This window comes from Streptopelia decaocto, assembly GCF_964273445.1.
Source record: "Streptopelia decaocto genome assembly, contig: SUPER_29_unloc_1, whole genome shotgun sequence".
NCBI lineage: Eukaryota > Metazoa > Chordata > Aves > Columbiformes > Columbidae > Streptopelia > Streptopelia decaocto.
In genome coordinates, this window is record NW_028117344.1 from 70,627 (window position 1) to 98,376 (window position 27,750).

The following is a 27,750-nucleotide window of genomic DNA, read 5'->3' on the forward strand; positions in this document are numbered from 1 at the left end:
GACCCAGGCGTTCGGGGTGCGTTAGGGGTTCTCAGGGGGAACCCAGGCATCCGGGTCCTACCAAGGGTCCAGGAAGGGACCCAGGCGTCCGGGGCCTGCACCCCCACTGAGGGTCTCATGAAGGACCCAGGAGTCCGGGTGTGGTGACCCAATAGATCCCAGGAGGGACCCAGGCGTCCGGGTCCTACCGAGGGTCATGGAGGGGACCCAGGCGTTCGGGATCTGTCAAAGGTCTTTGGGGGGGACCCAGGAGTTCAGGTCCAGGGGGGACCCAGGCGTCCGGGTCCTGCCAAGTGTTCAGGGGGGGTTCTGGGTGTCAGGGGGGACCCAGGAATTTGGGTCCGGGGGGACCCAGGCATCCGGGTCCTTCCCACCCACCCAACCCAGGAGGGTCCCCTGGTGTCCCCTGGTGTCCCCCCATTCCCGTCACGTCCCTCCCCGTTCCCCCCCCATGAGGTGTCGCAACCCCCATGGCCCCCAGCCAACCACTTTCCCCGAAATGAGGAAGGACCCAGGCGTCCGGGCAGCCCCTCCCCCACCCCGCTGTGGGTGGACCCAGGAGTCCTGGGGCTCCCAACCCCCACCCAGCTGCACCCAGAAACCTGCGGACCCCCCCCAAAAAGTGGGTCCCACACCCCCTCACCATGGGTGGACCCAGGCGTCCGGGTGGACTCAGGTGTCTGGGTGAACCCCCACCCAAGTGGACCCAGGCGTCCGGGACTCACCCATTGGCTCCCAACCCCCACCCAGGTGGACCCAGGCATCCGGGGGGTGCCCCCCCCCGCTACATCTATGGGTGGACCCAGGCGTCCGAGCCTGGTTGGCATGGGTGGACCCAGGCGTCCGGGCGCTGGTTACACATTAACCGCTGGTGCCACCATAAAGGGACCCCCGGGACCCCCCCGGTGTCACTGTCACCACCCCCACCCACGACCATGGGGGCTCCGGCGCTGCCCCCCCTGCTCGTCCTGGGGCTCCTGCTGCTGCCATTGGCCACCGCCCAGCTGTGAGTCACCCATGGGACCCCCACCCATGGGACCCCCTATGGGACCCCCCCTTCACCCCTGGGACCACCCTGTCGCAGGACCCCCTATGGGACTCCCACCCATGGGACCCCCCACCTGTCCCGGGAACCCCCATGGGACCCCCCCCGCACCCTTGGGACCCCCCAATCCATAGGACCCCCCTGTCCCAGGACCCCCACCCATGGGACCCCCACCCATGAGACCACCTATGGAACCCCTCCTTCCCCCCTGGGACCCCCCTGCACCCATGGGAGCCCCCCCTGTCCCAGGACCCCCTATGGGACCCTCAACCCATGGGACCCCCTATGGGACCCCCCCCGTCCCAGGACGCCCTATGAGACCCTCCACCAATTGGACCCCAACCCATGGGACCCTCTATGGGCCCCCCCCTGCACCCATTGAACCCCCCATGTCCCAGGATGACCTATGGGACCCCCAACCCATAGAACTCCCCATAGGACCCCCTTGCACCCATGGGACCCCCCTGTCCCAGGACCCCCTATGGGACTCCCCACCCATGGGACCCCCCCAGCTCACCCAGGACCCCCCTGAACATGACCCCCCCCAAGATGGGATCCCCCCATGGGGTGGGTGCTGGGGGACAATAGGGGATATTGGGGTGAAATGGGGGGATTTGGGGTGTCATGGGGTCCCCAAGGGGTGTTCTCAGGGTCCTGTGATGTCCCTAGGGTGCTGTTGGGGACATATCAGGGTGTCCCCAAGGTGCCATGGGGACAGGTCAGGGTGTCCCCAATGTGCCACCTTCGTGTTGTCCCCAGGGTGGCCATGGGGACAGATTGAGTGTCCCCAGTGTGTCATGGGGACAGATTAGGGTGTCCCCAGGGTCCTGTGAGGTCCCCAAGGTGCCATGGGGACAGGTCAGGGTGTCCTCAGGGTCCTATGGGGTCCCCAAGGTGTCATGGGGACAGGTCAGGGTGTCCTCAGGGTCCTATGGGGTCCCCAAGGTGCCATTGGGACAGGTCAGGGTGTCCCAGGGTCCTGTGAGGTCCCCCAGGTGTCATAGGGACAGGTCAGGGTGTCCCCAAGGTGCCATTGGGACAGATTAGGGTGTCCCCAGGGTCCTATGGGGTCCCCAAGGTGCCTTTGGGACAGATTAGGGTGTCCCCAGGGTCCTGTGAGGTCCCCAAGGTGCCATGGGGACAGGTCACAGTGTCCCAGGGTCCTGTGAGGTCCCCAAGGTGCCATGGGGACCCGGTGCCACCTCCACGCTGTCCCCAGGGTGACCATGGTGGCCCCGGCCGTGCTGCGGTTGGACACGGAGGAGCAGGTGGTGCTGGAGGCCCCAGGTTTGACGGTGGCCACCGAGGCCACCGTGCTGGTCCAGGACTTTCCCAGCAAGCGCCAGGTTCTCTACCAGGTCCGGGTCCCCATCAACCCGGCACAGGGCATGTTGGCCACGGCCACCATCAAGGTACGGATGTCACCTCCCCCTGTGTCACCTCCCCCTGTGTCACCACCCCATGTATCCATCTCAGGTGTCACCTCCCTGTGTGTCCATCCCCTGTGTCACCACCCTGTGTGTTGATCCCAGGTGTCACCTCCCCCTGTGTCACCACTCCACGTGTCCATCCCATGTGTCACCTCCCCCCGTGTCACGTCCCCGTGTGTCCATCCCATATGTCACCACCCCACGGTGTCACCACCTCGCCGGTCACCGACCCCTCCTGACCCAACAAGGTGACTGGGAGGGACAAACCTACGGGAGGGGGTGGGGAAGCTCCATGGGGGTGGTGGTGACCATGGGGTCCTTGGGGATGGTGACCTGGGGTCCTTGGGGACAGTGGTGCCAGGTCCTTGGGACAGTCACCCCATGTCCTTGGGGATTGTCACCATGGGGTCTTTGGGGTCAATGGCCCCAAGTCTTCGGGGACAGTGACCATGGGGCCCTTGGGGATGGTCACCATGGGGTCTTTGGGGACAGTGACCCCAAGTCCTTGGAGATGGTGACCCCAGGTCCTTGGGGACAGTGGTGCCAGGTCCTTGGGGATGGTGACCATGGGGTCCTTGGGGACAATGATCCCCAGTCCTTGGGGACAATGACCATGGGATCCTTGTGGATGGTGATCCCAAGTCTTTGGAGATGGTGACCATGGGATCCTTGGGGACAGTGACCCCGTGTCCTTGGTGATGGTGACCATGGGGTCCTTGGGGACAGCCACCCCAGCTCCTTGGTGACAATGACCCCATATCCTTGGAGATGGTGACCCTGGGGACCCTGGTGACCATCACCTAACACCCTCATCCCACTGCCGTCCCATGGTCCCCATGGGGTGGGTGCCACCAGTGTCCCCTGTCCCTGCAGGTGTCGGCCAAGGCGCTGCCGCCGGCCCAGGGGAAGCGTTTCGTGTCGGTGACGGCGCGGGTGGCCCAGGTGACACTGGAGAAGGTGCTGCTGGTGTCACTGCAGAGTGGCCACATCTTTGTGCAGACGGACAAGCCCATCTACACCCCCAGCTCCACCGGTGGGTCCCCTTGGTGCCATCTTGGGGTCTTGGGTCCCTTCTATGGCAACCTGGAGTCTTCTTGGTGGCATCTGGGGTCTTGGGTCCCTTCTATGGTGTCTTGGGGTCTTCTTGGTGGCATCTTGGGGTCCTGGGTCCCTTCTATGGCATCTTGGGGTCTTCTTGGTGGCATCTTGGGGTCTTCTTGGTGGCATCTTGGGCTCTTGGGTCCCTTCTATGGCAACCTGGAGTCTTCTTGGTGGCATCTTGGGGTCTTGGTGGCATCTGGGGTCTTGGGTCCCTTCTATGGTGTCTTGGGGTCTTCTTGGTGGCATCTTGGGGTCTTGGGTCCCTTCTATGGCATCTTGGGCTCTTCTTGGTGGCATCTTGGGGTCTTGGTGGCCTCTGGAGTCTTGGGTCCCTTCTACGGCGTCTTGGGGTCTTCTTGGTGGCATCTTGGGGTCTTGGGTCCCTTCTATGGCATCTTGGGCTCGTCTTGGTGGTATCTTGGGGTCTTGGGTCCCTTCTATGGCATCTTGGGGTCTTGGTGACATCTTGGGGTCTTGGGTCCCCTCCATGGCATCTTGCCATCCTGGTGTCACCTTGGGTTGCTGGGGACCAGCTCCTATTTGGAGACATCCCCCTGGGACCCATCCCCCATTTGTGGGTGTCCTCACCCTGTCCCTTCTCACCATGTCCCCATGTCCCCTCCCAGTCCTTTGCCGCCTCTTCGCCCTGGACCATCGCATGGAACCAGCACCCAAGACGGTGGTCGTGGAGTTCAAGGTGGGTTCCCACTGGGGACACGGGGACACGGGGACCCCGGTGTCACCGTCCCCAACGGCTCCGTGTCCCCCAGACCCCCGACAACATCATCGTCAAACAAGTGCCCGTGTCCTCGCCCATGAAAACCGGCATCTTCTCGCTCAACCATTACCTGCCTGAGGTCGTCAGGTGGGTGTCACCTCCACAGGGGACACGGGGACATCGGTGGCCACCACTTTGTCCCCTCACCTTGTCCTCTCGGTCTTTCCCAGCTTGGGGACGTGGACGATTATGGCCAAATTTGAAGATTCGCCAGCACAAGTCTTCTCCACCCAATTTGAAGTCAAGGAGTATGGTAAGGTCACTGGACGCCTGGGTCCCTCGGGCCTCTCCCGGACGCCTGGGTCCCTCGGTCTCTCCCGGACACCTGGGTCCCTCAGTCTTTGACACATACCCAGGTCCCTCGGGCATCTCCCGGACGCCTGGGTCCCTCGGGCATCTCCCGGACGCCTGGGTCCCTCGGTCTCTCCTGGACACCTGGGTCCCTCAATCTTTGACACATACCCGGGTCCCTCAAGCATCTCCCAGATGCCTGGGTCCCTCGGTCTCTCCCGGACGCCTGGGTCCCTCAGTCTTTGACACATACCCGGGTCCCTCGAGCATCTCCCGGACGCCTGGGTCCCTCAGTCTTTGACACATACCCGGGTCCCTCGAGCATCTCCCGGACGCCTGGGTCCCTCGGGCTCTCCCGGACGCCTGGGTCCCTCGGTCTTTGACACATACCCGGGTCCCTCGGGCATCTCCCGGACACCTGGGTCCCTCAGTCTTTGACACATACCCGGGTCCCTCGAGCATCTCCCGGACGCCTGGGTCCCTCGGTCTCTCCCGGACGCCTGGGTCCCTCAGTCTTTGACACATACCCGGGTCCCTCGAGCATCTCCCGGACGCCTGGGTCCCTCGGGCTCTCCCGGACGCTTGGGTCCCTCGGTCTTTGACACATACCTGGGTCCCTCGGGCCTCTCCCGAACGCCTGGGTCCACCGGGTGCCCATCCCCCGCAGTGCTGCCGAGCTTCGAGGTGCTCCTGGAGCCCGAGGAGAAGTTCCTGTACATCGACCGGCAGGAGGATTTCCGGGTGACCGTCACCGCCAGGTGGGACGGGGACACCCACATTCTGCGGCTTTGGGGTCAAAATCCCACCCGAGGGACAGTGGGGGGTGACATCGACCCTGCGGGACGTCCCCAGGGATTTGGTGGCACCGGTGGGAGGTGACGGGGTGAGGGTGGTGGGGACAAGGGGTGGACGTGACAGGTAAGGGGACACGGGGTGATGTCCCCAGGGGTGACACAGGGGGGAACGGGCAGGTGGAGTGACATGGGGACAGTGATGGGGACACGGTGACAGCAACAGGGATGTCATGGGGACATGGTGACAGTGATGGGGACGCGGTGACAGCGGCTCGTCCCCAGGTACCTGTACGGGAAGCGCCTGCAGGGCTCGGCGTTCGTCCTCTTCGGCGTCATGGTGGACGACGAGAAGAAGAGCATCCCCCAGTCCCTGCAGCGCATCCAGGTGACACCGGCAGTGTCGCCATCCCCATTTCATGTCCCCATCCCATGTCCTGTCCCCATTCCTTGTCCCTTGCCCCCATCCCCATTTCATGTCCCTGTCCTGTGTCCCCATCCACAGCCCCATCCCCATCCTGTGTCCCTGTCCTCATCCTGTCCCGTGTCCCCATCCTGTGTCCCTGTCCCCATCCCATGTCCTTGTCCCCATCTCACGTCCCTGTTCCTGTCCCCTGTTCCTATCCCCATCCCGTGTCCTTGTCCCTTGTCCCTGTCCCAAGCCCCCATCTCCATTTCATGTCCCTGTCCTGTGTCCCCATCCCACACCCCATCTCTATTCTGTGTCCCCGTCCCATGTCCCTGTCCCCATCCCATGTCCTTATTCCCATTCTGTGTCCCCATCCCCATCCCGTGTCCCCGTCCCCATCCCCTGTTGTCCCTTGCTGTCACCCCCATCCCTCCCCCTGTCCCCATCCCAGTCCCTGTGTTTGTCCCCAACCTGGTCCCCATGGCTGTCCCCTGTCCCCCTTGTTGTCCCCTCTCACCACCCCCGTCCCCATTGTTGTCCCCCATCCCTATGGTTGTTCCCTGTCCCCATGGCTGTCTCTATGGTTGTCCCCTGTTCCCATCCCTCTCCCCACCCCAGTTCCTGTGATTGTCCCCTGTCCCCATGTTTGTCCCCTGTCTCCGTTGTTGTCCCCTGTCCCACCAACTCTGTCCCGCAGGTGACCGACGGGGACGGGGAGGCCATACTGTCCATGGCCGACCTGCGGCAGCGGTTCAAGAACCCCCAGGAGCTGGTGGGACATTCGCTCTACGTGTCCGTCACCGTCCTCACTGACTCAGGTGTGCGGGGAACACGGGGGGACATGAGGGGACATTGGGGGACAGGGACAGTGGGGACACATGAGGCCACCGGCTCTGTCTGTGTCACAACACTTAGCAAGTTGGGTGGGTGGGGGACACCTGGGGACATGTGGGGACATAAGGGGATGGGGGCAGCAGGGACACGTTGGGTTTGGGGACACGTTGGGTTTGGGGACACATGGGTTTGGGACACCAAAGGATGGAGAGACAAGGAGTTGGGGACACAGGGCCTGGGGACACCAAAGGATGAAGAGACAAGGGGTTGGGGACACAAGGGTTGGGGACACCAAAGGATGGAGAGACAAGGGGTTGGGGACACAAGGGTTGGGGACACCAAATGATGGAGAGACAAGGGGTTGGGGACACAAGGGTTGGGGACACCAAAGGATGGAGAGACAAGGGGTTGGGGACACAAGGGTTGGGGACACCAAAGGACGGAGAGACAAGGGGTTGGGGACACAAGGGTTGGGGACACCAAAGGATGGAGAGACAAGGGGTTGGGGACACAAGGGTTGGGGACACCAAAGGACGGAGAGACAAGGGGTTGGGGACACAAGGGTTGGGGACACCAAAGGATGGAAAGACAAGGGGTTGGGTACACAAGGGGTTGGGGACACAAGGGTTGGGGACACCAAAGGATGGAAAGACAAGGGGTTGGGGACACAAGGGGTTGGGGACACCAAAGGATGGAGAGACAAGGGGTTGGGGACACAAGGGTTGGGGACACCAAAGGATGGAGAGACAAGGGGTTGGGGACACAAGGGTTGGGGACACCAAAGGATGGAGAGACAAGGGGTTAGGGACACAAGGGTTAGGGACACCAAAGGATGGAGAGACAAGGGGTTGGGGACACAAGGGTTGGGGACACCAAAGGATGGAGAGACAAGGGGTTGGGGACACTTTGGGGTTGGGAACGCAGGGGTTGAGGACAACAAAGGGTGGAGAGACCAGGGGTTGGGCACAGCGAGGATGGGGTTGGGAACAGTGAGGATGGGGACACCTGGGGACACCCAGGTCCCCTGGTGACCACCACGGGTGACATGTCCGTCCCCGTGGCCACCGCAGGCAGTGACATGGTGGAGACGCAGCGCAGTGGCATCCGCATCGTGACGTCCCCCTACACCATCCACTTCACCCACACCCCCAAGTACTTCAAGCCGGGGATGCCCTTTGACCTGACGGTAATGACACCTGGGGACAGCATTGGGGACAGTTGGCCCATGACCCCCATGTGTCACCAGCATCATGGTGGGGACAGGACAAACCTGGGGGGGTTGTGGTTGGAGGAGACGTGGGGACCAGAGTTTGTCCCTGTGTCCTGTCCCTGTGTCACCTGGATGGCACCGGGTGACGTGTCCCTCGTGCCGTGTCCCCATGTCAGGTCTACGTCACCAACCCCGATGGGTCCCCGGCTCCGCGTGTCACCGTCAAGGCCGATGGCTTCCAGGGGATTGTCTCCACCCAACGTGATGGCACAGCCAAGCTGGTCCTCAACATGCCAGCCAACAAGGACACCGTCCCCATCACCGTGAGTGACAATCGGCACCGGGGTGGCCGAGGTGGGGACAGGGGCAACCAGGGGGTTGGGGTTGCTGTGACAACAGTGGTGGTGGAGATGTTCGGGTGAGCGAGAACCGTGGCCAACACGGTCACCATTGACCAAGGGCCAGAACAGCAGGATCGGGGACCATGGTGGCCTTGATATCGATGGTGGCCGAGGGATGGGGCCACCCTGGTCACTGCTGACCAAAGACCAGCATGGCCAAGGTCAGGGGGACAGGAGTGGCCAAAAGGGCCGGGAGGGAAATGTCAGGAGGGCCAGGGCGGTTGAGTTGACTTGAGTGACCAAGATGTCCAAGGAAGCAGAGATCATGGGGTTGACCAAGGAGCTGATGATCAGCTTGACCAAGATGATCAGGTTGACCAAGGAGCTGATGATCAGCTTGACCAAGATGATCAGGTTGACCAAGGAGCTGATGATCAGGTTGACCAAGATGATCAGGTTGACCAAGGTGATCATTGACCAAGGAGCTGATGATCAGATTGACCAAGGTGATCATTGACTAAGGAGCTGATGATCAGGTTGACCAAGGTGATCAGGTTGACCAAGGAGCTGACGATCAGGTTGACCAAGATGATCAGGCTGACCAAGGAGCTGATGATCAGGTTGACCAAGGTGATCGTTGACCAAGGGAGACAACCAGGTTGACCAAGGGAGATGACCAGGTTGACCAAGATCATCAGGTTGACCAAAGAGTTGATCAGGTTGACCAAGAAGATGATGATCATTGACCAGGTCCCAAGCCAGCAGGGAACACCAGCACAACCAAGACCTCTACGGCAGCCCAGACCTCCATGTTGACCCCTGCCCAGGTCCACACCTCTCCCCATTGACCTGACGTCACCGTGTCCCCCGTGTCGCAGGTGCGGACGGACCAGCCGGGGCTGCCGGCCGAGCGCCAGGCCTCGCGGCAGATGACGGCGGAAGCGTACCGCAGCCAGGGCTCCTCCGGCAACTTCCTCCACCTGGCCGTGGGGGCCACCGAGGTGAAGCCCGGGGACAACCTCGTCGTCAACTTCCACCTCAAGAGCAACAACAACGCCGTCCGCGATGCCGTGCGGTTCTTCACCTACCTGGTGAGGGCGCGTGGGCTGACCGATTGTCCCCCATCTTAATCCCAGAGTGTCAAAGGTTGGAAGGGACCTCAAAGCTCATCCGGTCCCCCCGGAGCAGGGACACCCAGCTGAGGTGACACAGGAACGTGTCCCTGTCCTTGAGCTGAGGGGCCACAACTGGACACAATATTCCACACGCGCGGCCTCAAGTCTTGGTGACTTCGGTGACCGCGTGGCCACCAACCGCGTCCTCTCCTCGCCCGCCCGCAGGTCATGAGCAAGGGCCGCATCGTGCGCGTGGGGCGGCAGGCGCACGAGGCCGGGCAGAGCCTGGTCACCATGTCACTGCCGGTGACAGCCGAGCTCATCCCCTCCTTCCGCATCGTGGCCTATTACTACGTGATGCCCGGCGAGATCGTGGCCGACTCCGTCTGGGTGGACGTCAAGGACACGTGCATGGGCAGCGTGAGTGGGACCTCAAGGGGCATTGGCTGGGCCTTGGAGGTGGCTTGGGTGACCCTTGAGGGGTTTGGGTGACCATTGGAAGGGTTTGGGTGACTCTTGAAGGGACTGAGTGACCCTTGAGGTGGCCGTTGGGGGACATTTGGAAGGGTTTGGGTGACCCTTGAGGGGTTTGGGTGACCATTGGAAGGGTTTGGGTGACTCTTGAAGGGTCTTGGGTAACCCTTGAGGAGTTTGGGTGACCATTGGAAGGGTTTGGGTGACTCTTGAAGGGTCTTGGGTAACCCTTGAGGAGTTTGGGTGACCATTGGAGGGTTTGGGTGACTCTTGAGAGATCTTGGGTAACCCTTGAAGAGTTTGGGTGACCATTGGAAGGGTTTGGGCGACTCTTGAAGGGACTGAGTGACCCTTGAGGTGGCCCTTGGGGGACATTTGGAAGGGCTTGGGTGACCCTTGAGGAGTTTGGGTGACCATTGAAAGGGTTTGGGTGACTCTTGAAGGGTCTTGGGTGACCCTTGAAGGGTTTGGGTGACTCTTGAAGGGATTGAGTGACCCTTGAGGTGGCCTTTGAGGGACTTGAGTGACTCTTGAGGGGTTTGTGTGACCACTGGAAGAGTTTGGGTGACCCTTGAAGGCTTTGGGTGGCCCATGATGGGGACTGGGTGTCACTTGGGTGCTTTGGACAGTCCATGAGTGACTTGGGCAGCCTGTTGATGGTCCAGATGTTCCACCATGAGGAACATCAACCACCCCTGGAGGTCCCCACCACCCCTTGGGGTCACGGCAGCTCCTGGAGATGTGGTGAAGGTTCTTTCGGGGTGTCCCATGGACATCACCCAATGCCACCCCATGTCCCCAACCCAACGCCACCTCATGTCGCCCCCAGCTGGTGGTGAAGGGCGCGTCGGAGGCCGACAACCGCGTCCACGAGCCGGGGACGCCCATGCGGCTGCGCATTGAGGGCGACCACAAGGCCCACGTGGGGCTGGTGGCCGTGGACAAGGGCGTCTTCGTCCTCAACAAGAAGCACAAGATCAGCCAGGCCAAGGTGAGCGAGCGCGTCCCTGCCGTCCCCACTGTCCCCGTTTGTCCCGGTGGCCGTCACCCTTGTCCCCAACTCGGCCGTAGGTGTGGGACACGGTGGAGAAGAGCGACATCGGCTGCACCGCGGGCAGCGGGAGGGACAACGTGGGCGTCTTCGCGGACGCCGGGTTGAGCATCGTCACCAGCGAGAAGGTCACCACGCCACAGCGAGCGGGTAGGGGACGCGCTGGGGACAACCTGGGGTGGCATCTCAAGGGTGACACCTTGGGGACGTGGCACATCAGGGATGGGTCTCAAATATGGGTAGGGGACGCGCTGGGGACAACCTGGGGTGGCATCTCAAGGGTGACACCTTGGGGACGTGGTACTTCAAGGATGGGGCTCAAGGACAGGTAGGGGACATGTTGGGGACAACCTGGGGTGGCATCTCAAGGTTGACACCTTGGGGACATGGCATATCAGGGATGGGTCTCAAATATGGGTAGGGGACATGTTGGGGACAACCTGATGTGGCACTTCAAGGATGGGCCTCAAGGATGGGTAGGGGACATGTTGGGGACAACCTGAGGTGGCACCTCTTGAAGTGCCACATCCTTGAGGTGCCACATCCTTGGATGGGCCTCAAGGATGGGTAGGGGACATGTTGGGGACAACCTGGGGTGGCACCTCAGGGATGTGGCACTTCAAGGATGGGGCTCAAAGATGGGTAGGGGACACGCTGGGGACAACCTGGGGTGACACTTCAAGGGTGACACTCTGGGGACATGATACTTCAAGGATGGGGCTCAAAGATGGGTAGGGGACATGTTGGGGACAACCTGGGGTGGCATCTCAAGGGTGACACCTTGGGGACATGGCACTTCAAGGGTTGGGGAATGTGACACCTGAAGATGTCCCCTGAGCTTTGGAAGGTGACACTTGGGTTTGGGGTCACATCCTGATGCCATGGGGTGGTGACATCTCTGTCCCCTCCCTCCCCAGAGGTCCAGTGTCCCCAACCTGCCAAGCGCAAGCGCCGCTCCCTGCAGCTCATGGAGTACAAGGGCACCAAGGGTAGGTGGCACCGGAGTGTCCCTTGTCCCCAAGAACACCAGGATGGCCCATGCCCCTGGGGACACCATGGTGTCCCATGTCCTTGAGGGACGTCAGATTGTCCCATGTCCTAATCCACACCGGTGTCCCAAGCCCTGGTGACACCACAGCGTCCCATGTCCCAAAGGCCACCAGATTGTCCCAAAGGCCACCAGCGTGTCCCGTGTTCCTGGTCACACCACAACATTCCACACTCTACAGGCCACCAGATTGTCCTACAGGCCACCAGATTGTCCCATGTCCCCGAAGGACACCAGATCATACCATATCCCCATCAATACCAGTGTCCCATGTCCCAAAGGCCACCAGAGTGTCCCAGAGGCCACCAGAGTGTCCCAGGTCCCCAGTGACACCATAGTGCCTCAAACCCCAAAGGCCACCAGAATGTCCCATGTCCCTGAGGGACACCAGCTCATTCCATCTCCCCATCAATACCAGTGTCCCATATCCCAAAGGCCACCAGATTGTCCCATGTCCCTGAGGGACACCAGCTCATTCCATATCCCCATCAATACCAGTGTCCCATGTCCCAAAGGCCACCAGATTGTCCCATGTCCCTGAGGTACACCAGCTCATTCCATCTCCCTATCAATACTAATGTCCCATGTCCCAAAGGCCACCAGAGTGTCCCAGGTCCCTGGTGACACCACAGATTCCATGACCCAAAGGCCACCAGCATCTCCCATGTCCCTGGGGATGCCGGGTGCCAGTTGGGTCCCTCGGTCCCATCAGCGGCCGAGTACACGGACAAGGCGCAACGCAAGTGCTGCGAGGACGGGATGAAGGACAACCCCATGGGACACAGCTGCGAGCGCCGGGCCACCTACATCCAGGATGGGGACACCTGCGTCCAGGCTTTCCTGACCTGCTGCAACTACATCAAGGGCATCCGCGAGCAGAAGCAGCGCGAGCTCCATCTCCAGCTGGCGCGAAGCAAGTCCTGGGTCATGGGGGTGGGAGATGGTTGGGTGAAGGTTGGGTGAAGGTTGGGAGATGGCTGGGTGAACCTTGGGTGAAGGTTGGGAGATGGTTGGGTGAATGTTTGGTGAAGGTTGGGAGATGGCTGGGTGAACCTTGGGTGAAGGTTGGGAGATGGTTGAGTGAAGGTCAAGAGAACCTCAAGCAATGGTTGGATGAAGGTTGGGAGATGGCTGGGGGAAGGTTGGGTAGACCTTGGATGAAGGTTGGGTGAATCTTGGGTGAAGCTTGGGTTAAGGTCAAGAGAACCTCAAGTGATCATTGGGAGAAGGTTGGGTGAAGATTGGGAGATGGTTGGGAGATGTTTGGGGGAAGGTCAAGAGAACCTCAAGTGATGATTGGGTGATGGTTGGGTGATGGTTGGGTGACGGTTGGGTGAAGGTCAAGAGAACCTCAAGCAATGGTTGGGAGAAGGTTGGGTGAAACTTGGGTGAAGGTCAAGAGAACCTCAAGTGATGGTTGGGTGGAGGTTGGGAGATGGTTGGGTGAAGGTTGGGAGATGGTTGGATGAAGGTCAAGAGAACCTCAAGTGATGGTTGGGTGGAGGTTGGGTGATGGTTGGGTGGAGGTTGGGTGAAGGTCAAGAGAACCTCAAGCGATGGTTGGGTGAAGGTTGGGTGAATCTTGGGTGAAGGTCAAGCAATGTTTGGGGGAAGGTTGGGTGATGGTTGGGGGAAGGTTGGGTGATGGTTGGGGGAAGGTCAAGTGAACCTCAAGCGATGGTTGGGAGAGGGTTGGGTGAGGTTGGGTGCTGCCCACACGCTGCTCGGGCGGCGCTCGGATGATGCTGGGGGTGCTACCGGCTCCGCCCAGGGGTTGGTCTCCTGAGGCCACGGTCGAGGGGGATGGTGCCGCCCCCAGGCGAGGTGGACGATGGATTCCTGGACGACGACGACATCCCCTCGCGGAGCCTCTTCCCGGAGAGCTGGTTGTGGCAGGAGGAGACGCTGACGGAGCCGCCCAACGATCTGGGGTGAGCGTGCGACCCGGTCCCACCACCCCGTGGCTCAGCCTGGGGATCAGCACCTCCCCCCTGGCGAGCTCTGGAGGCTGGAGATCAGTTATGAACCCCCCAAGTCCATCAAGGGCCACCTTGGACCTCCTGAGTCAACCTGGGGACCAACTGTGACACCCTGGTCCAGCTCAGGTGGCACCTACACCCCTCTGGTCCACCTTGGGGACCAAGTGTGACACCCTGGTCAAGCTCAGGGACCATCTACACCCCCCGGTCCACCTTGGGGACCAGCTGTGAGCCCCCTACTCCAGCGTGGTGGCTGGTGCCACCTCCCAAGCCTGGCTTAGGGTTGGTTGTGACCTCTTTGGTCCTTCTCATCTTCACCAGCATCTCCGGAAAGACTCTGCCCATCTACCTGAAGGACTCCATCACCACCTGGGAGGTCTTGGCCGTCAGCCTGTCCCCAACCAAGGGTATGTGATGGAGGAGGAAGGTGCCCCCTGGGAATTGGAGGAGTTCCCCAAACCCTGGGGTCGTTCCATGGGACTTGAGGGATCTCCTGAACCTTGGGAAGATCTGTGGGACTTGAGGAATCTCCTAAACCTTGGGAGGACTCCATGGGACTTGAGGAATCTCCTGAACCTTGGGAAGATCTGTGGGACTTGAGGAATCTCCTAAACCTTGGGAGGACTCCATGGGACTTGAGGAATCTCCTAAACCTTGGGAGGACTCCATGGGACTTGAGGGATCTCCTAAACCTTGGGGGTGGCTCCATGGGACTTGACAGATCTCCTGAACCTTGGGAAGATCTGTGGGACTTGAGGGATCTTCTGAACCTTGGTTGGCTCCATGGGACTTGAGGGATCATCTTGGGGACATCCCTGGGACACAAGGAGCCCCTAAACCTGAGTCCCATGTCCCCATGGGCCACCCGGCAGGGCTGTGTGTGGCCGACCCATACGAGATCACGGTGATGAAGGAGTTCTTCATTGACCTGCGCCTGCCCTACTCCGTGGTGAGGAACGAGCAGGTGGAGATCCGCGCCGTCCTCTACAACTACTGGACCCACGAGATCACGGTTGGTAGGAGACCCCCCTGGGTATCTAGGGGGTCTTTGGTGGCCACCTGGACCCCACAGCCAACTTGGTGTCCATCAGGTTCGCGTGGAGCTGGTCCACAACCCGGCCATCTGCAGCGCGTCCACCTCCAAGACGCGCTACCAGCAGATCCTCAAGCTGAAGCCACAATCATCCTGGGCCGTCCCCTTCGTCATCGTCCCCTTGCAGCTGGGACAACATGATGTGGAGGTCAAGGCCGCCGTCCGGGGCAGTTTCGTGGCTGACGGCGTCAAGAAGAAGCTCAAAGTTGTGGTGAGTAGGCATTGCCGCTCATGGTATCTCCACCATGTGGTGCCACCTCCATCGCTGAGATGTCCCCAGTGTGGTGGCCCTGTGACATCCGCATCTCTGGTTCCATCCTGGTGTTGATGTCCAAGGATCCTCCATCCAGGATGGTCAAGTGTGGTCTTCTGGGGTTCTCCCAGTTTGGCCAGTGACCTGGGGGTGCTGGTTTGTACTGGGACACCTTTCCTGGACAACCCTGGTGGTGGCATTTTGGGCTATTGGGTCCCCTCCATGGCACCTTGAGGTCTTCTTGGTGGCATCTTGGGTTCTTGTTGGCATCTTGGGGTCTTGGGTCCCCTCCATGGCACCTTGAGGTCTTCTTGGTGGCATCTTGGGGTCTTAGTGGCATCTTGGGCTATTATTGGGTCCCCTCCATAGCACCTTGAGGTCTTCTTGGTGGCATCTTGGGGTCTTAGTGGCATCTTGGGGTCTTGGGTCCCCTCCATGGCACCTTGAGCTGTTGGTGGCATGTTGGGGTGGGACAACTTTCCTGGACAACCCAGAGGGAGGTTGGGAAGGGGAGGAACCCAAACCCAACCCAACCTGGAGCGTTGGACTCTCCCCTCTGCAGCCCGAAGGGATAAGGTTGGAGAAGACAGTGAAGATCGTTGAGTTGGACCCGAAGACGAAGGGAATCAGTGAGTGGTCCCAGGTGGTCTTGGGGATGTCCCAGCCCCATGGGGATGTCCCTGTCCCATGGACATGCCCCAGCCCCATGGAAATGTCCCCTGAGGGATCGGGGGCATCTCAGGGGACAAGGGAAGTCCCACCGTGGGCCTGGGACATCTTGAGAGATGATGGATGTGCCACCAAGGGTGGGACTGGGACACCTTGGGGACAAGGGACATCTTGCTATGGAGATGAGGCATCTCAGGGAACTGGGGACATCTTTCTGTGGGTCTGGGACATCCATGGGAACAAGGGACATCCTTGGGGACAAGGGACATCTTGCTATGGAGATGAGGCATCTCGAAATTGGGGACATCTTGCTGTGGGTCTGGGACATCCTTGGGGACAAGGGACATCTCATTATGGAGATGGGGCATCTCAAGGGAGAAGGGACAACCTGCTTCAGCTCTGGAACATCTCGAGGGACAAGGGACACCTGTCTGCAGGGCTGGGTCACCTGGGGGTGGTGGGGACATGAAGGGTCACCCGTGTCCATCCTGCCCTCCCTTGCCCCACAGATGGTGTCCAAGAAGAGCGGGTGAGGGCAGCCAACCTCTCCGACATCGTCCCCAACACCGAATCGGAGACCAAAGTCAGCATCCAAGGTGGGACCACAGGGGACACCCGTGGGGACAAACCGGGAAGGGACAGGACGCTCCCGCCTTGACGTGTCCCCTTCTTCTGGTCCAGGCAACCCCGTGTCCATCCTGGTGGAGAAGGCCATCGACGGGGACAAGCTGAAGCACCTCATCGTGACGCCGTCGGGCTGCGGCGAGCAGAACATGATCGGGATGACGCCCACGGTCATCGCCACCCACTACCTGGACAGCACCCAGCAGTGGGAGAGCTTCGGCATCGACCGGCGTGCCGAGGCCATCAACTTGATCAAAAAAGGTGGGGACATCTGCTGTGGCGTGGTGGCATCTCCCAAAGGGTGGTGGCATCATCTCACGTAGGGTGGAGTCATGCCCTAAATTGGTGGTGGCATCTCCAAAGGGTGGTGGCATCTCCAAAGGGTGGGAGAATCATCTCCCATAGGGTGGAGTCATGATCTCCCATAGGGTGGGGGCATCTCCTAAATGGGTGGGAGCATCATCTCCCATAGGGTGGAGCCATGATTTCCCATAGGGTGGAGTCATGATCTCCCATAGGGTGGGGGCATCTCCTAAATGGGTGGGAGCATCATCTCCCAAAGGGTGGAGTCATGATCTCCCATAGGGTGGAGTCATGATCTCCCATAGGGTGGGGGCATCTCCTAAATGGGTGGGAGCATCATCTCCCAAAGGGTGGAGTCATGATCTCCCATAGGGTGGAGTCATGATCTCCCATAGGGTGGGGGCATCCCCTGAATGGGTGGGAGCATCATCTCCCAAAGGGTGGGAGCATCATCTCCCATAGAGTGAAGTCATGATCTCCCATAGGGTGGGGGGGGGGCATCATCTCCCAAAGCATGGTGGCATCTCCCAAAGGAAGGGTGGTGGCATCACCTCCCATAGGGTGGAGTCATCCCCCAAATCGGTGGTGGCATCTCCCGAAGGATGGTGGCATCTCCCGTAGGGTGGGAGCATCATCTCCCACAGGGTGGAGTCATCATCTCCCATAGGGTGGGGGCATCTCCTGTAGGGTGGTGGCATAATCTCCCAAAGCATGGGGGCATCTCCCAAAGGAAGGGTGGAGGCATCATCTCCCATAAGGTGGCCAATGGCTGAAGGACCTTTATGACCTGACAGCACCCTTGGGTGCCCCTTGTGTTGTCCAACCCACATCTCCTCCCCAGGTTACACCCAACAACTCGCTTTCCGCAAGCCCGACAACTCCTATGCCGCCTTCAAGGACCGGCCATCGAGCACCTGGTGAGGGTCCCGTTGCCACCACCACCACGTGGGTTCAGGTGACGGCATCGAACGTGTCACCAAGGTCCCCCCTGTCCCCCAGGTTGACGGCCTACGTGGCCAAAGTCTTCTCCTTGGCCATCACGCTGGTGGACATTGAGCCCGAGGTGGTTTGCGGGGCCGTCAAGTGGCTCATCCTGGAGAAGCAGAAGCCTGATGGCATCTTCCAAGAAGACGCTCCCGTCATCCACAAGGAGATGGTGGTATGGGGGGGGTCCCAATGCTGGTGGACAACGTTTAGGAGATCCCTCAAGTCCCATGCAGCTTCCCAGGGTTCAGGAGATCCCTCAAGTCCCATGGAGTCCCTCCAAGGTTTAGGAGATCCCTCAAGTCCCATGGAGTCCTCCAAGGTTCAGGAGATCCCTCAAGTCCCATGGAGTCCTCCCAAGGTTCAGGAGATCCCTCAAGTCCCATGGAGTCCCTCCAAGGTTTAGGAGATCCCTCAAGTCCCATGGAGTCCTCCCAAGGTTCAGGAGATCCCTCAAGTCCCATGGAGTCCCTCCAAGGTTTAGGAGATCCCTCAAGTCCCATGGAGTCCCTCCAAGGTTCAGGAGATCCCTCAAGTCCCATGGAGTCCCTCCAAGGTTTAGGAGATCCCTCAAGTCCCATGGAGTCCCTCCAAGGTTCAGGAGATCCCTCAAGTCACATGGAGTCCCTCCAAGGTTTAGGAGATCCCTCAAGTCCCATGGAGTCCCTCCAAGGTTCAGGAGATCCCTCAAGTCCCATGGAGTCCCTCCAAGGTTTAGGAGATCCCTCAAGTCCCATGGAGTCCCTCCAAGGTTCAGGAGATCCCTCAAGTCACATGGAGTCCCTCCAAGGTTCAGGAGATCCCTCAAGTCCCATGGAGTCCTCCCAAGGTTCAGGAGATCCCTCAAGTCCCATGGAGTCCCTCCAAGGTTTAGGAGATCCCTCAAGTCCCATGGAGTCCTCCAAGGTTCAGGAAATCCCTCAAGTCCCACAGATCTTCCCAAAGTTCAGGAGATCCCTCAAGTCCCATGGAAACTCCCAGGGTTCAGGAGATGCTGACTGAGCTATGGGGACAGGATGACGTTGGGTGACATGGACAAACGTCGGGTGGCCCAAGGTCACCATCCTGAGGTGGTCCTCCCCCATTTTGTCCCCCAGGGCGGGTACCACGGCGCCGAACCCGAGGTGTCCCTCACGGCCTTCGTCCTCATCGCGCTGCAGGAGTCCCGGGAGATCTGCAAGGACCGCGTCAACGTGAGTGGCCTTGTCCCCAACCCCATGCTGGGGACAGTTGGCTCTTGTCACGTAGACCCAACCCTTCTCGAAGCCACCTGAGACCCCAAAATTGGCTTTTCCCCCTCCAGAGCTTGGAGAGGAGCATCACCAAGGCCGCCCAGTACCTCACCAAGAGGTACCAATCGCTGGCCCGGCCCTACACGGTGGCCTTGACCGCCTACGCGCTGGCCCTGACCGGCCACCTCAAGAGCGAGAAGGTTCTCATGAAGTTCTCCAAAGGTGACGTTTTGTTCCAGGGGAACATGGGAACAACAGCAGGGTGCGGGGGACACGTAGTTATGGATTATCTGGGGTGGGGATAATGTGTCCCCTGACCGGCCACCTTAAGGGCGAGAAGGTTCTCATGAAGTTCTCCAAAGGTGATGTTTTGCCTATGGGGGACATGGGGACAACACCGGGGTGCGGGGGACACGTAGTTATGGGTTATCTGGGGTGGGGACAACGTGTCCCCAGGGGGTGCTGACCCACCAGTGTCCTCTCAGGGGGGAAGAGCTGGGAGGAACGTAACGCCCGCACCTACAACATGGAGGGGACGTCCTACGCGCTGCTGGCCCTGCTGCAGATGGAGAAGGCGGAGCTGACGGGGCCGGTGGCCCGGTGGTTGGCCCAGCAGAACTACTTTGGTGGTGGCTACGGGTCCACTCAGGTGGGCTACGGGTCCCCTGGTACCCATGGGTGCTACTGTGGGGCAGGTGGGGGTTGAGGGGTCACCTTGTGGCCTTGGGGACTCTAGGGATGGCGAGTGGCTCTTGGGGATGTGTCTGGGACCTCAAGGGTGTTCAGGGATCCATCAGGGTTTGGGGTCCCCCTCAAGGCCACCCAGGGGGCTTTGGGGACACTCTAGATTGTGACCCCAAGCCCTGGTGACACCAGATGTCCCCAAAAACCACCATTCTGGTGTTCCAAGAGTCATCTTGTCACTTGGGGTCACCCAAGGGGTCTTTGGGGATGCTCCAGGTGTTGTCCCCAAGCCCTGGTGACACCAGATGTGCCCTCATCGTGGTGTTCCAAGGGTCACCTTTTTGTCACTTGAGGTCACCCAAGTGGTCTTTGAAGACACTCCAAAGGATGTCCCCAGGTCCCGGTGACACCAGATGTCCCCTCATCGTGATGTTCCAAGGGTCACCTTGTTGTCACTTGGGGTCACCCAAGGGGTCTTTGGGGACACTCTAGGTGTTGTCCCCAAGCCCCGGTGACACCAGATGTCCCCACAGGCCACCATGCTGGTATTTCAGAGGTCACCTTGTTGTCACTTGAGGTCACCCAAGGGGTCTCTGGGGACACTCCAGGTGTTGTCCCCAAGCTGTGGTGACCCCAGGTGTCCCCGCTGGCCACCATGCTGGTGTTCCATGGGTCACCTTGTTGTCACTTGAGGTCACCCAAGGGGTCTTTGAAGACACTCCAAAGGATGTCCCCAGGTCCCGGTGACACCAGATGTCCCCTCATCGTGGTGTTCCAAGGGTCACCTTGTTGTCACTTGGGGTCACCCAAGGGGTCTTTGGGGACACTCTAGGTGTTGTCCCCAAGCCCTGGTGACCCCCGGTGTCCCCGCAGGCCACCATGCTGGTGTTCCAGGCGCTGGCCCAGTACCAGCTGGCGTCCCCGCGGCAGCTGGAGCTCAACCTGGACGTGTCGCTGCTGCTGCCGCGTCGCGCCAAAGCCGTCACCTACCGCATCGAGAACCGCAACGCGCTGGTGGCGCGGTCCGCAGAGGTACCGCCCCCTGGGGTCACCAGTGTCACCTGTGTCACCCGTGTCACCGTCACCGGGTGTCCCCGTCCCCTCCATGTCCCCCAATGTCCCTGTCCCCTCCATGTCCTTAAAGTCCCTGTCCCCTTTATGTCTTTGTTGTCCCTTCCATGTCCTTCAGTGTCCCCGTCCCCTCCATGTCCCTCAATGTCCCCGTCCCCTTCATGTCCCTCCGTGTCCCCTAATGTCCCTGTCCCCTCCATGTCCTTCAGTGTCCCTGTCCCCTTTATGTCTTTGTTGTCCATCCATGTCATTCAATGTCCCCGTCCCCTTCATGTCCTTCAGTGTCCCCGTCCCCTCCATGTCCCTCCGTGTCCCCTAATGTCCCTGTCCCCTCCATGTCCTTAAAGTCCCTGTCCCCTTTATGTCTTTGTTGTCCCTTCCATGTCCTTCAGTGTCCCTGTCCCCTCCATGTCCCTCAATGTCCCCATCCCCTTCATGTCCCTCCGTGTCCCCTAATGTCCCTGTCCCCTCCATGTCCTTCAGTGTCCCTGTCCCCTTTATGTCTTTGTTGTCCATCCATGTCACTCAATGTCCCTGTCCCCTTCATGTCCATCCGTGTCCCCCAATGTCTGTATCCCCTTCACGTCCTTCAGTGTCCTCATCCCCTTTGTGTCTTGGTTGTCCCCTCAATGTCCTTTAACATCCCTGTCCCCTCCATGTCCTTCAATGTCCCTGTCCCCTTTGTGTCCTTGTCGTCCCCTTCATGTCCTTCAATGTCCCTATTTTCTCCATGTCCTTCAATGTCCCTGTCCCCTTTGTGTCCTTGTCGTCCCCTTCATGTCCTTCAATGTCCCTATTTTCTCCATGTCCTTCAATGTCCCTGTCCCCTTTGTGTCCCTGTTGTCCCCTCCATGTCCGGGGAATGTCCCCATTGTCCCTGTCCCCACAGACCAAGCTGAATGAGGACTTCACGGTGAAAGCCGAGGGCACGGGCAAGGGGACAATGACAGTGGTGACCGTCTACAACGCCAAGGTCCCCGAGAAGGACAACAAGTGTGACAGCTTCGACCTGAGGGTGCAGGTGGAGGACGTCAAGACGGGTGAGTCCCCAATGTCCCCACGGTGTCCCCTGTACCCCTCCCCGTGTCCTCTGTGTGTATCCCCCAGGTCCCCTTCGATGTCCCCTCATTGTCCCCACATTGTCCCCGCACAGGCAAGGAAGAGGACGGCGTCGTCCGCTCCGTCAAGATCACCATCTGCACCAGGTTGGGGACATTAGGGACAATGGAGATAAGGAGAGGAGTGGGGACACTGGGCACAGGGATATCAGGGATGGGGGTGTTGGGGACAAGAGGGGACAAGCGTGTGGCCTCAGCGCTGTCCCCACAGGCACCTGGACAACGTGGATGCCACCATGTCCATCCTGGACGTGTCCATGCTCACCGGCTTCTCGCCCGACCTGCAGGACCTGAAGAGGGTGAGCGTGGGGACACGGGGGAGGACATGGGGACACATGTGGGGACATGGGGACAAGGGGAGGGGACACAGCGCCCTGCCGTTGTGTGCCACCGTGCCCTCGTGTCACCATGTCCCCATATTCTCCTGTGCTGCTGAGTCACTCGCCCTGGCCACATGTCCCCTGGTGTCACTGTGTCCTTGTGTCCTCATGTCCCCCTGTGTCCCCCTGTGGTCCCACATACCCCATGTGGTCCCATGTCCCCCCGTCCCCACATCCCCCCACGTCCTCACATGTCACCACATCCTCCCCATGTCCCCACCAGTGTCCCCACATCCCCCCTCGTGACCCCAGTGTCCCCACGTCCCCCAGTGTCCCCACGTCCCCTTGTGTCCCCACGTCTCCCCGTGTCCCCCAGCGTCCCCACATCCCCACATGTCCTCATCCCCCCGTGTCCCCACATCCCTGCATCCTGCCACGGTCCCCACGTGTCCCCACGTGCCCGGTGTCACCATGTCCCTGTCCCCAGCTCACGGAGGGGGTGGACAGATACATCTCCAAGTTCGAGATCGACAAAGCGCTGGCGGAGCGCAGCAACCTCGTCATCTACCTGGACAAGGTGGGGACAATGGGGACACGGGGATGGGGACAAGGATGGGACGGGGCTGGGGGCACGATGGGACAGGGGTGGGGACAGCAACAAGGATGGGGACAAGGACATGGGGGACGGTGGGGACAAGGATGGGGACACAGGTGGGGCTGGGGACAGGAAAAGGCTCTCAGGGGTGGGGACAAGGACAGGGGTGGCTCCACATGGTGGATGGGGACATGGCGGTGACACAGCTGGGGACAGGGCCAGGCTGGGGGTTGTGGTGCTGACACCGTCGCCGTGTCCCCACGGTGTCCCCGCGGTGTCCCCATGAGCATGTCACGCTCGTGATGTGACATGACATGATGGGACATGTTATGGCCATGATAGGACCTCATGGCCATTGATGGGATGTGTTATGGTTGTGGTGGGACACGTCATGGCCATGATGGGACAATCCATTGACATAATGGGACATGTCATGGTCATGATGGGACCTGTCATGGTCATGATGGGACCTGTCATTGACATGACGGGACATGTGAAGGTCATGATGGGACATATCAGTGACGTGATGGAACACGTCACGCTTGTGATGGGACATGTCATGACCATGATAGGACATGTCATGGTTGCCATGGGACACATCGTGGCCACGATGGGACATGTCATGGCCATGATAGGACCTCATGGCCACGATGGGACACATCATGGCCATGATAGGACCTCATGGCCATGATGGGACACATTATGGCCATGATAGGACCTCATGGCCATGATGGGACACGCCACGGTTGTGATGGGACAAGTCATAGCCATGATGCGATGTGTCCATTGACCTGATGGAACATGTCATGGTCGTGATGGGACACATCATGGCCACGATGGGACAATCCATTGACATAATGGGACACGTCATGGTCATGATGGGACAAGTCATGACCATGACGAGATGTGTCATTGACCTGATGGAACACGTCGTGATCGTGATGGTGTCCCCGCATTGTCCCCGTGTCCCCAGATCTCCCACAAGGCCGAGGAGTGTTTCGCCTTCAAGGCCCATCAGCGGTTCCGCGTGGGCCTGATCCAGCCGGCGGCCGTCACCGTGTACAGCTACTACAAGATCGGTGCGTCCCCATGTTCCCTCCTGTCACCTTCAGGTCCCCTCTGTCCTCCACAAAGTTCCCTCCATGTCCCCTCCTGTCCCTTTGTTCCATCTGGTCTTCTCCCTGTGTCCCTTTGTGTCCCCTGTGTCCTCCACGTGTCTCCCAATTGTGTCCCCCCTCACCTCGTGTCCCCTCGTGTCCCTTTGTGTCCCCACAGATGACCGTTGCACCCGTTTCTACCACCCGGACAAGGACGGGGGACAACTGAGCAAGATCTGCTATGGGGACGTCTGCCGCTGCGCCGAAGGTGACGTGGGGACAACGGTGTAACCGTGATGGGACATGCCATGGTGGTGATGGGACAAGTCATTGACGTGATGGAACACGTCATGGCGGTGACAGGACATGGCGTGGTGGTGGTGGGACCTCATGGCCATGATGGGACATGTCGTGGCCATGATGGGACACATCATGGTCATGATGGGTCCTCATAGTCATGATAGGACATGTCTTGGTTGCAATGGGATGTGTCATGGCCATGATGGAACCTTGTGGCCATGATGGGACAAGTCATGGCCGTGATGGGACCTCATGGCCATGATGGAACGTGTCATTGATATGATGGGACATGTCATGGTTGCAATGGGACACATCATGGGCATGATAGGACCTCATGGCCATGATGGGGCAAGTCATGGCTGTGATGGGACCTCATGGCCGTGATGGGACAAGTCATGGCTGTGATGGGATGTGTCATTGACATAATGGGACATGTCATGGTCATGATGGGACACATGAAGGTCATGATGGGACATATCAATGACATGATGCAACATGTCACGCTCGTGATGTGACGTATCATGACCATGACGTGTTCCGTCACATCATGGCCATGATAGGACATGTCATGGTTGCAATGGGACACATCATGGCCATGATAGGACCTCATGGCCATGATGGGACAAGTCATGGCCACGATGGGATGTGTCATTGAGCTGATGGGACACGTCATGGTCATGATGGGACCTGTCATTGACATGATGGGACATGTGAAGGTCATGATGGGCCATATCAGTGACATGATGGAACACGTCACGCTCGTGATGTGACGTGTTGTGACCATGATGGGACACGTCATGGCCATGATGGACGTGGCATTGACATGATGGGACACATCGTGGTCGTGATGGGGCCACGTCCCTGCCGTGATGCGACGTGTCACTGCCACCCCAGACCGTGTCACGGCCGTGTCCCCATGTCCCCACAGAAAACTGCTTCGTGCGGCACAAGGACGACGGCGCCATCACCGTCAACCAGCGCATCGAGCGCGCCTGCGAGGCCGGGGTCGACTATGGTGGGACATGGGGACACGGGGACAATGTGGGGTGTGACGTCATGGAGGGACAATGGGGGATGTGACATCATGGAGGGACAATGGGTGGTGTGACGTCATGGAGGGACAATGAGGGACACAAAGGATATGGGTGGGGACATGAAGGGGCCATGGAAGGACATTGGGGGCAATGGGGACACAGGACGTGATGGGGACATGGGGGGACAAGAGGAACGGGGTGGGGGTGACGCAGTGATGTCCCCTCCCCAGTGTACAAGGTGAAGCTGGTGGCCACAGAGCAGTCGCCGTCACACGACAACTACATCATGACCGTCCTCTCCGTCATCAAGATGGGTATGACCGTGGTTTGGGGACAAGGCCACCACGGGGGTCTCCTTGGGCTGGGGACAGCCAGGGAGGGGGGGTTGGTGGCACTAAGGTGGCGTGGGGACACCCAAGTAGGTTGGGGACACTCAATGGTGATGGGGACACTCATTGGGAAGGGCCACCAGGGGGGTTGGTGGCACCCAAGTGGGTTGGGGACACCCATGTGGGTTGGGGACACTCAACAGTGACTGGGACACCTATTGGGAAGGGCCACCAGGGTTGTTGGTGGCACTCAAGGGTGTTGGGGACATTCAAGTGGGTTGGGGACACCCATGTGGGTTGGGGACATTCAAGTGGGTTGGGAACACCCATGTGGGCTGGGGACACTCAACAGTGACTGGGACACCTATTGGGAAGGGCCATCAGGGTTGTTGGTGGCACTCAAGGGTGTTGGGGACACCCATGAAGGCCAGTGTCACCCAGTTGAGGTGGGGACACCCATGGGTGCTGGGGAAGGCTGGAGGGGGCTGGTGTCACCCACAGCTGGTGACAATAGTCCCCGGGGACTGAGTGTCCCCATTGCGGGACGTACCCAAGCGGCTGTCGCCATTGCGTTGGGTGGAGGTGACGTGTCACCCGCGTGTCCCCTCGGGTGACAGGGACCGACGAGGACCCGGCCGGGAGCAACCGGACCTTCGTGAGCCACCGGCAGTGCCGGGACGCGCTGCAGCTGCGGCTCGGGCAGGAATACCTGGTGTGGGGCCTGGCCAGCGACATGTGGGTCACCAACGGCCGGTAGGGACATGGGGACATGCCGGGGGACGTGGGGACACGGGGGATGTGGGTGGGATATGGGGATGTGGAAATACAGGGACATGAGACACGGAGGACGGGGGTGGATGGGATATGGGGACACGTGTGGGGACACATGTGGGGACATGGGGACACAAGACATGAGACATTGGGGACATGGGGACACACATGGAGACATGGGGACACAAGACATGAGACATTGGGGACATGGGGACACATGTGGGGACATGGGGACACAAGACATGAGACACTGGGGATGTGGGTGGATGGGACATGGGGACACGTGTGGGGACACACGTGGGGCTGTGGGGACATGGGGACATAAGATATGAGACACTGGGGACTTGGGGACATACGTGGGGACATGGGGACACAAGACATGAGACATTGGGGATGTGGGTGGGTGGGATATGGGGACGTGGAAATACAGGGACATGGGACACTGGGGATGTGGGTAGAAGGGACATGGGGACACGTGTGGGGACATGGGGACACAAGACATGAGACACTGGGGATGTGGGGACACACATGGGGACATGGGGACACAAGACATGAGACACTGGGGATGTGGGTGGATGGGACATGGGGACACGTGTGGGGACACACGTGGGGCTGTGGGGACATAAGATATGAGACACTGGGGACTTGGGGACACACGTGGGGACATGGGGACACAAGACATGAGACACTGGGGATGTGGGTGGATGGGATATGGGGACATGTGGGGACGTGGGAACACAGGGACGTGGGGACACATGTGGGGACACTGGGGATGTGGGTAGATGGGACATGAGTGAGCAGGACACAGGGACACAAGCCACAGGACATCGGGGACATGTGGGGACACAGGGACATGAGCCAGGGGACCCTGGGGCCGTGGGCAGAGGGGACACGGGGTCCCAGAGCCACACGGTGACAACGGTGACAAGGCCTGTCCCCATTCTCCGCTATCTCTCATGTTGTTGTGCTCCCACCCACGTGTCCCCCATTATAACCAGAGTCCCCCGTGTCCCCCGTGTCCCCCGTGTCCCCAGCTTCTCGTACCTGGTGGGGAAGGACACGTGGCTGGAGCTGTGGCCCTCGGAGGACACGTGTCAGGAGCCGGAACTCATGTCCCTGTGCCAGGACCTGCTGGAGTTCGCCGAGGCCATGACCATGTTCGGGTGCCCGTCCTGAGCCCCCCACCCATGGGTGCCCCCTATGGGTGCCCCGCACCCTCCCGTCCCCCCCCACACACACTTTTTTAGGGGTTAAATAAAGGCCTTACTGACAGTCCGGCTCTGGGTTTGTATGGGGGGGGATGTGGGGACATGGTTGGGGACAATGGGGTGGTGAGGCCTTTGCTGGTGTCATGGGGACTTTGTAGGGGACACCGG

At 60.0% G+C, this 27,750-nt stretch overlaps 1 protein-coding gene across 1 annotated transcript; it reads left to right on the plus strand.

The window, feature by feature from the left end:
- Positions 1-625: 625 nt before the first annotated feature.
- Positions 626-27,646, plus strand: C3 (complement C3). The gene is made up of 40 exons (XM_082076443.1): positions 626-1,006; positions 2,265-2,457; positions 3,349-3,508; positions 4,203-4,273; positions 4,347-4,441; positions 4,525-4,607; positions 5,313-5,403; positions 5,722-5,824; positions 6,543-6,663; positions 7,750-7,865; positions 8,066-8,212; positions 9,109-9,321; positions 9,571-9,765; positions 10,649-10,810; positions 10,891-11,020; positions 11,788-11,859; positions 12,631-12,831; positions 13,738-13,849; positions 14,219-14,304; positions 14,770-14,909; positions 14,989-15,201; positions 15,806-15,872; positions 16,422-16,508; positions 16,594-16,797; positions 17,681-17,756; positions 17,839-17,998; positions 18,921-19,016; positions 19,127-19,277; positions 19,541-19,704; positions 20,613-20,771; positions 21,700-21,850; positions 21,964-22,015; positions 22,140-22,227; positions 22,736-22,825; positions 23,817-23,922; positions 24,119-24,208; positions 25,169-25,255; positions 25,505-25,588; positions 26,221-26,356; positions 27,409-27,646. Exons 1-40 carry the CDS (start codon positions 645-647, stop codon positions 27,548-27,550), a joined length of 5,256 nt encoding a protein of 1,751 aa, XP_081932569.1. The 5' UTR covers positions 626-644; the 3' UTR covers positions 27,551-27,646.
- The last annotated feature ends 104 nt before the right edge of the window (positions 27,647-27,750 follow it).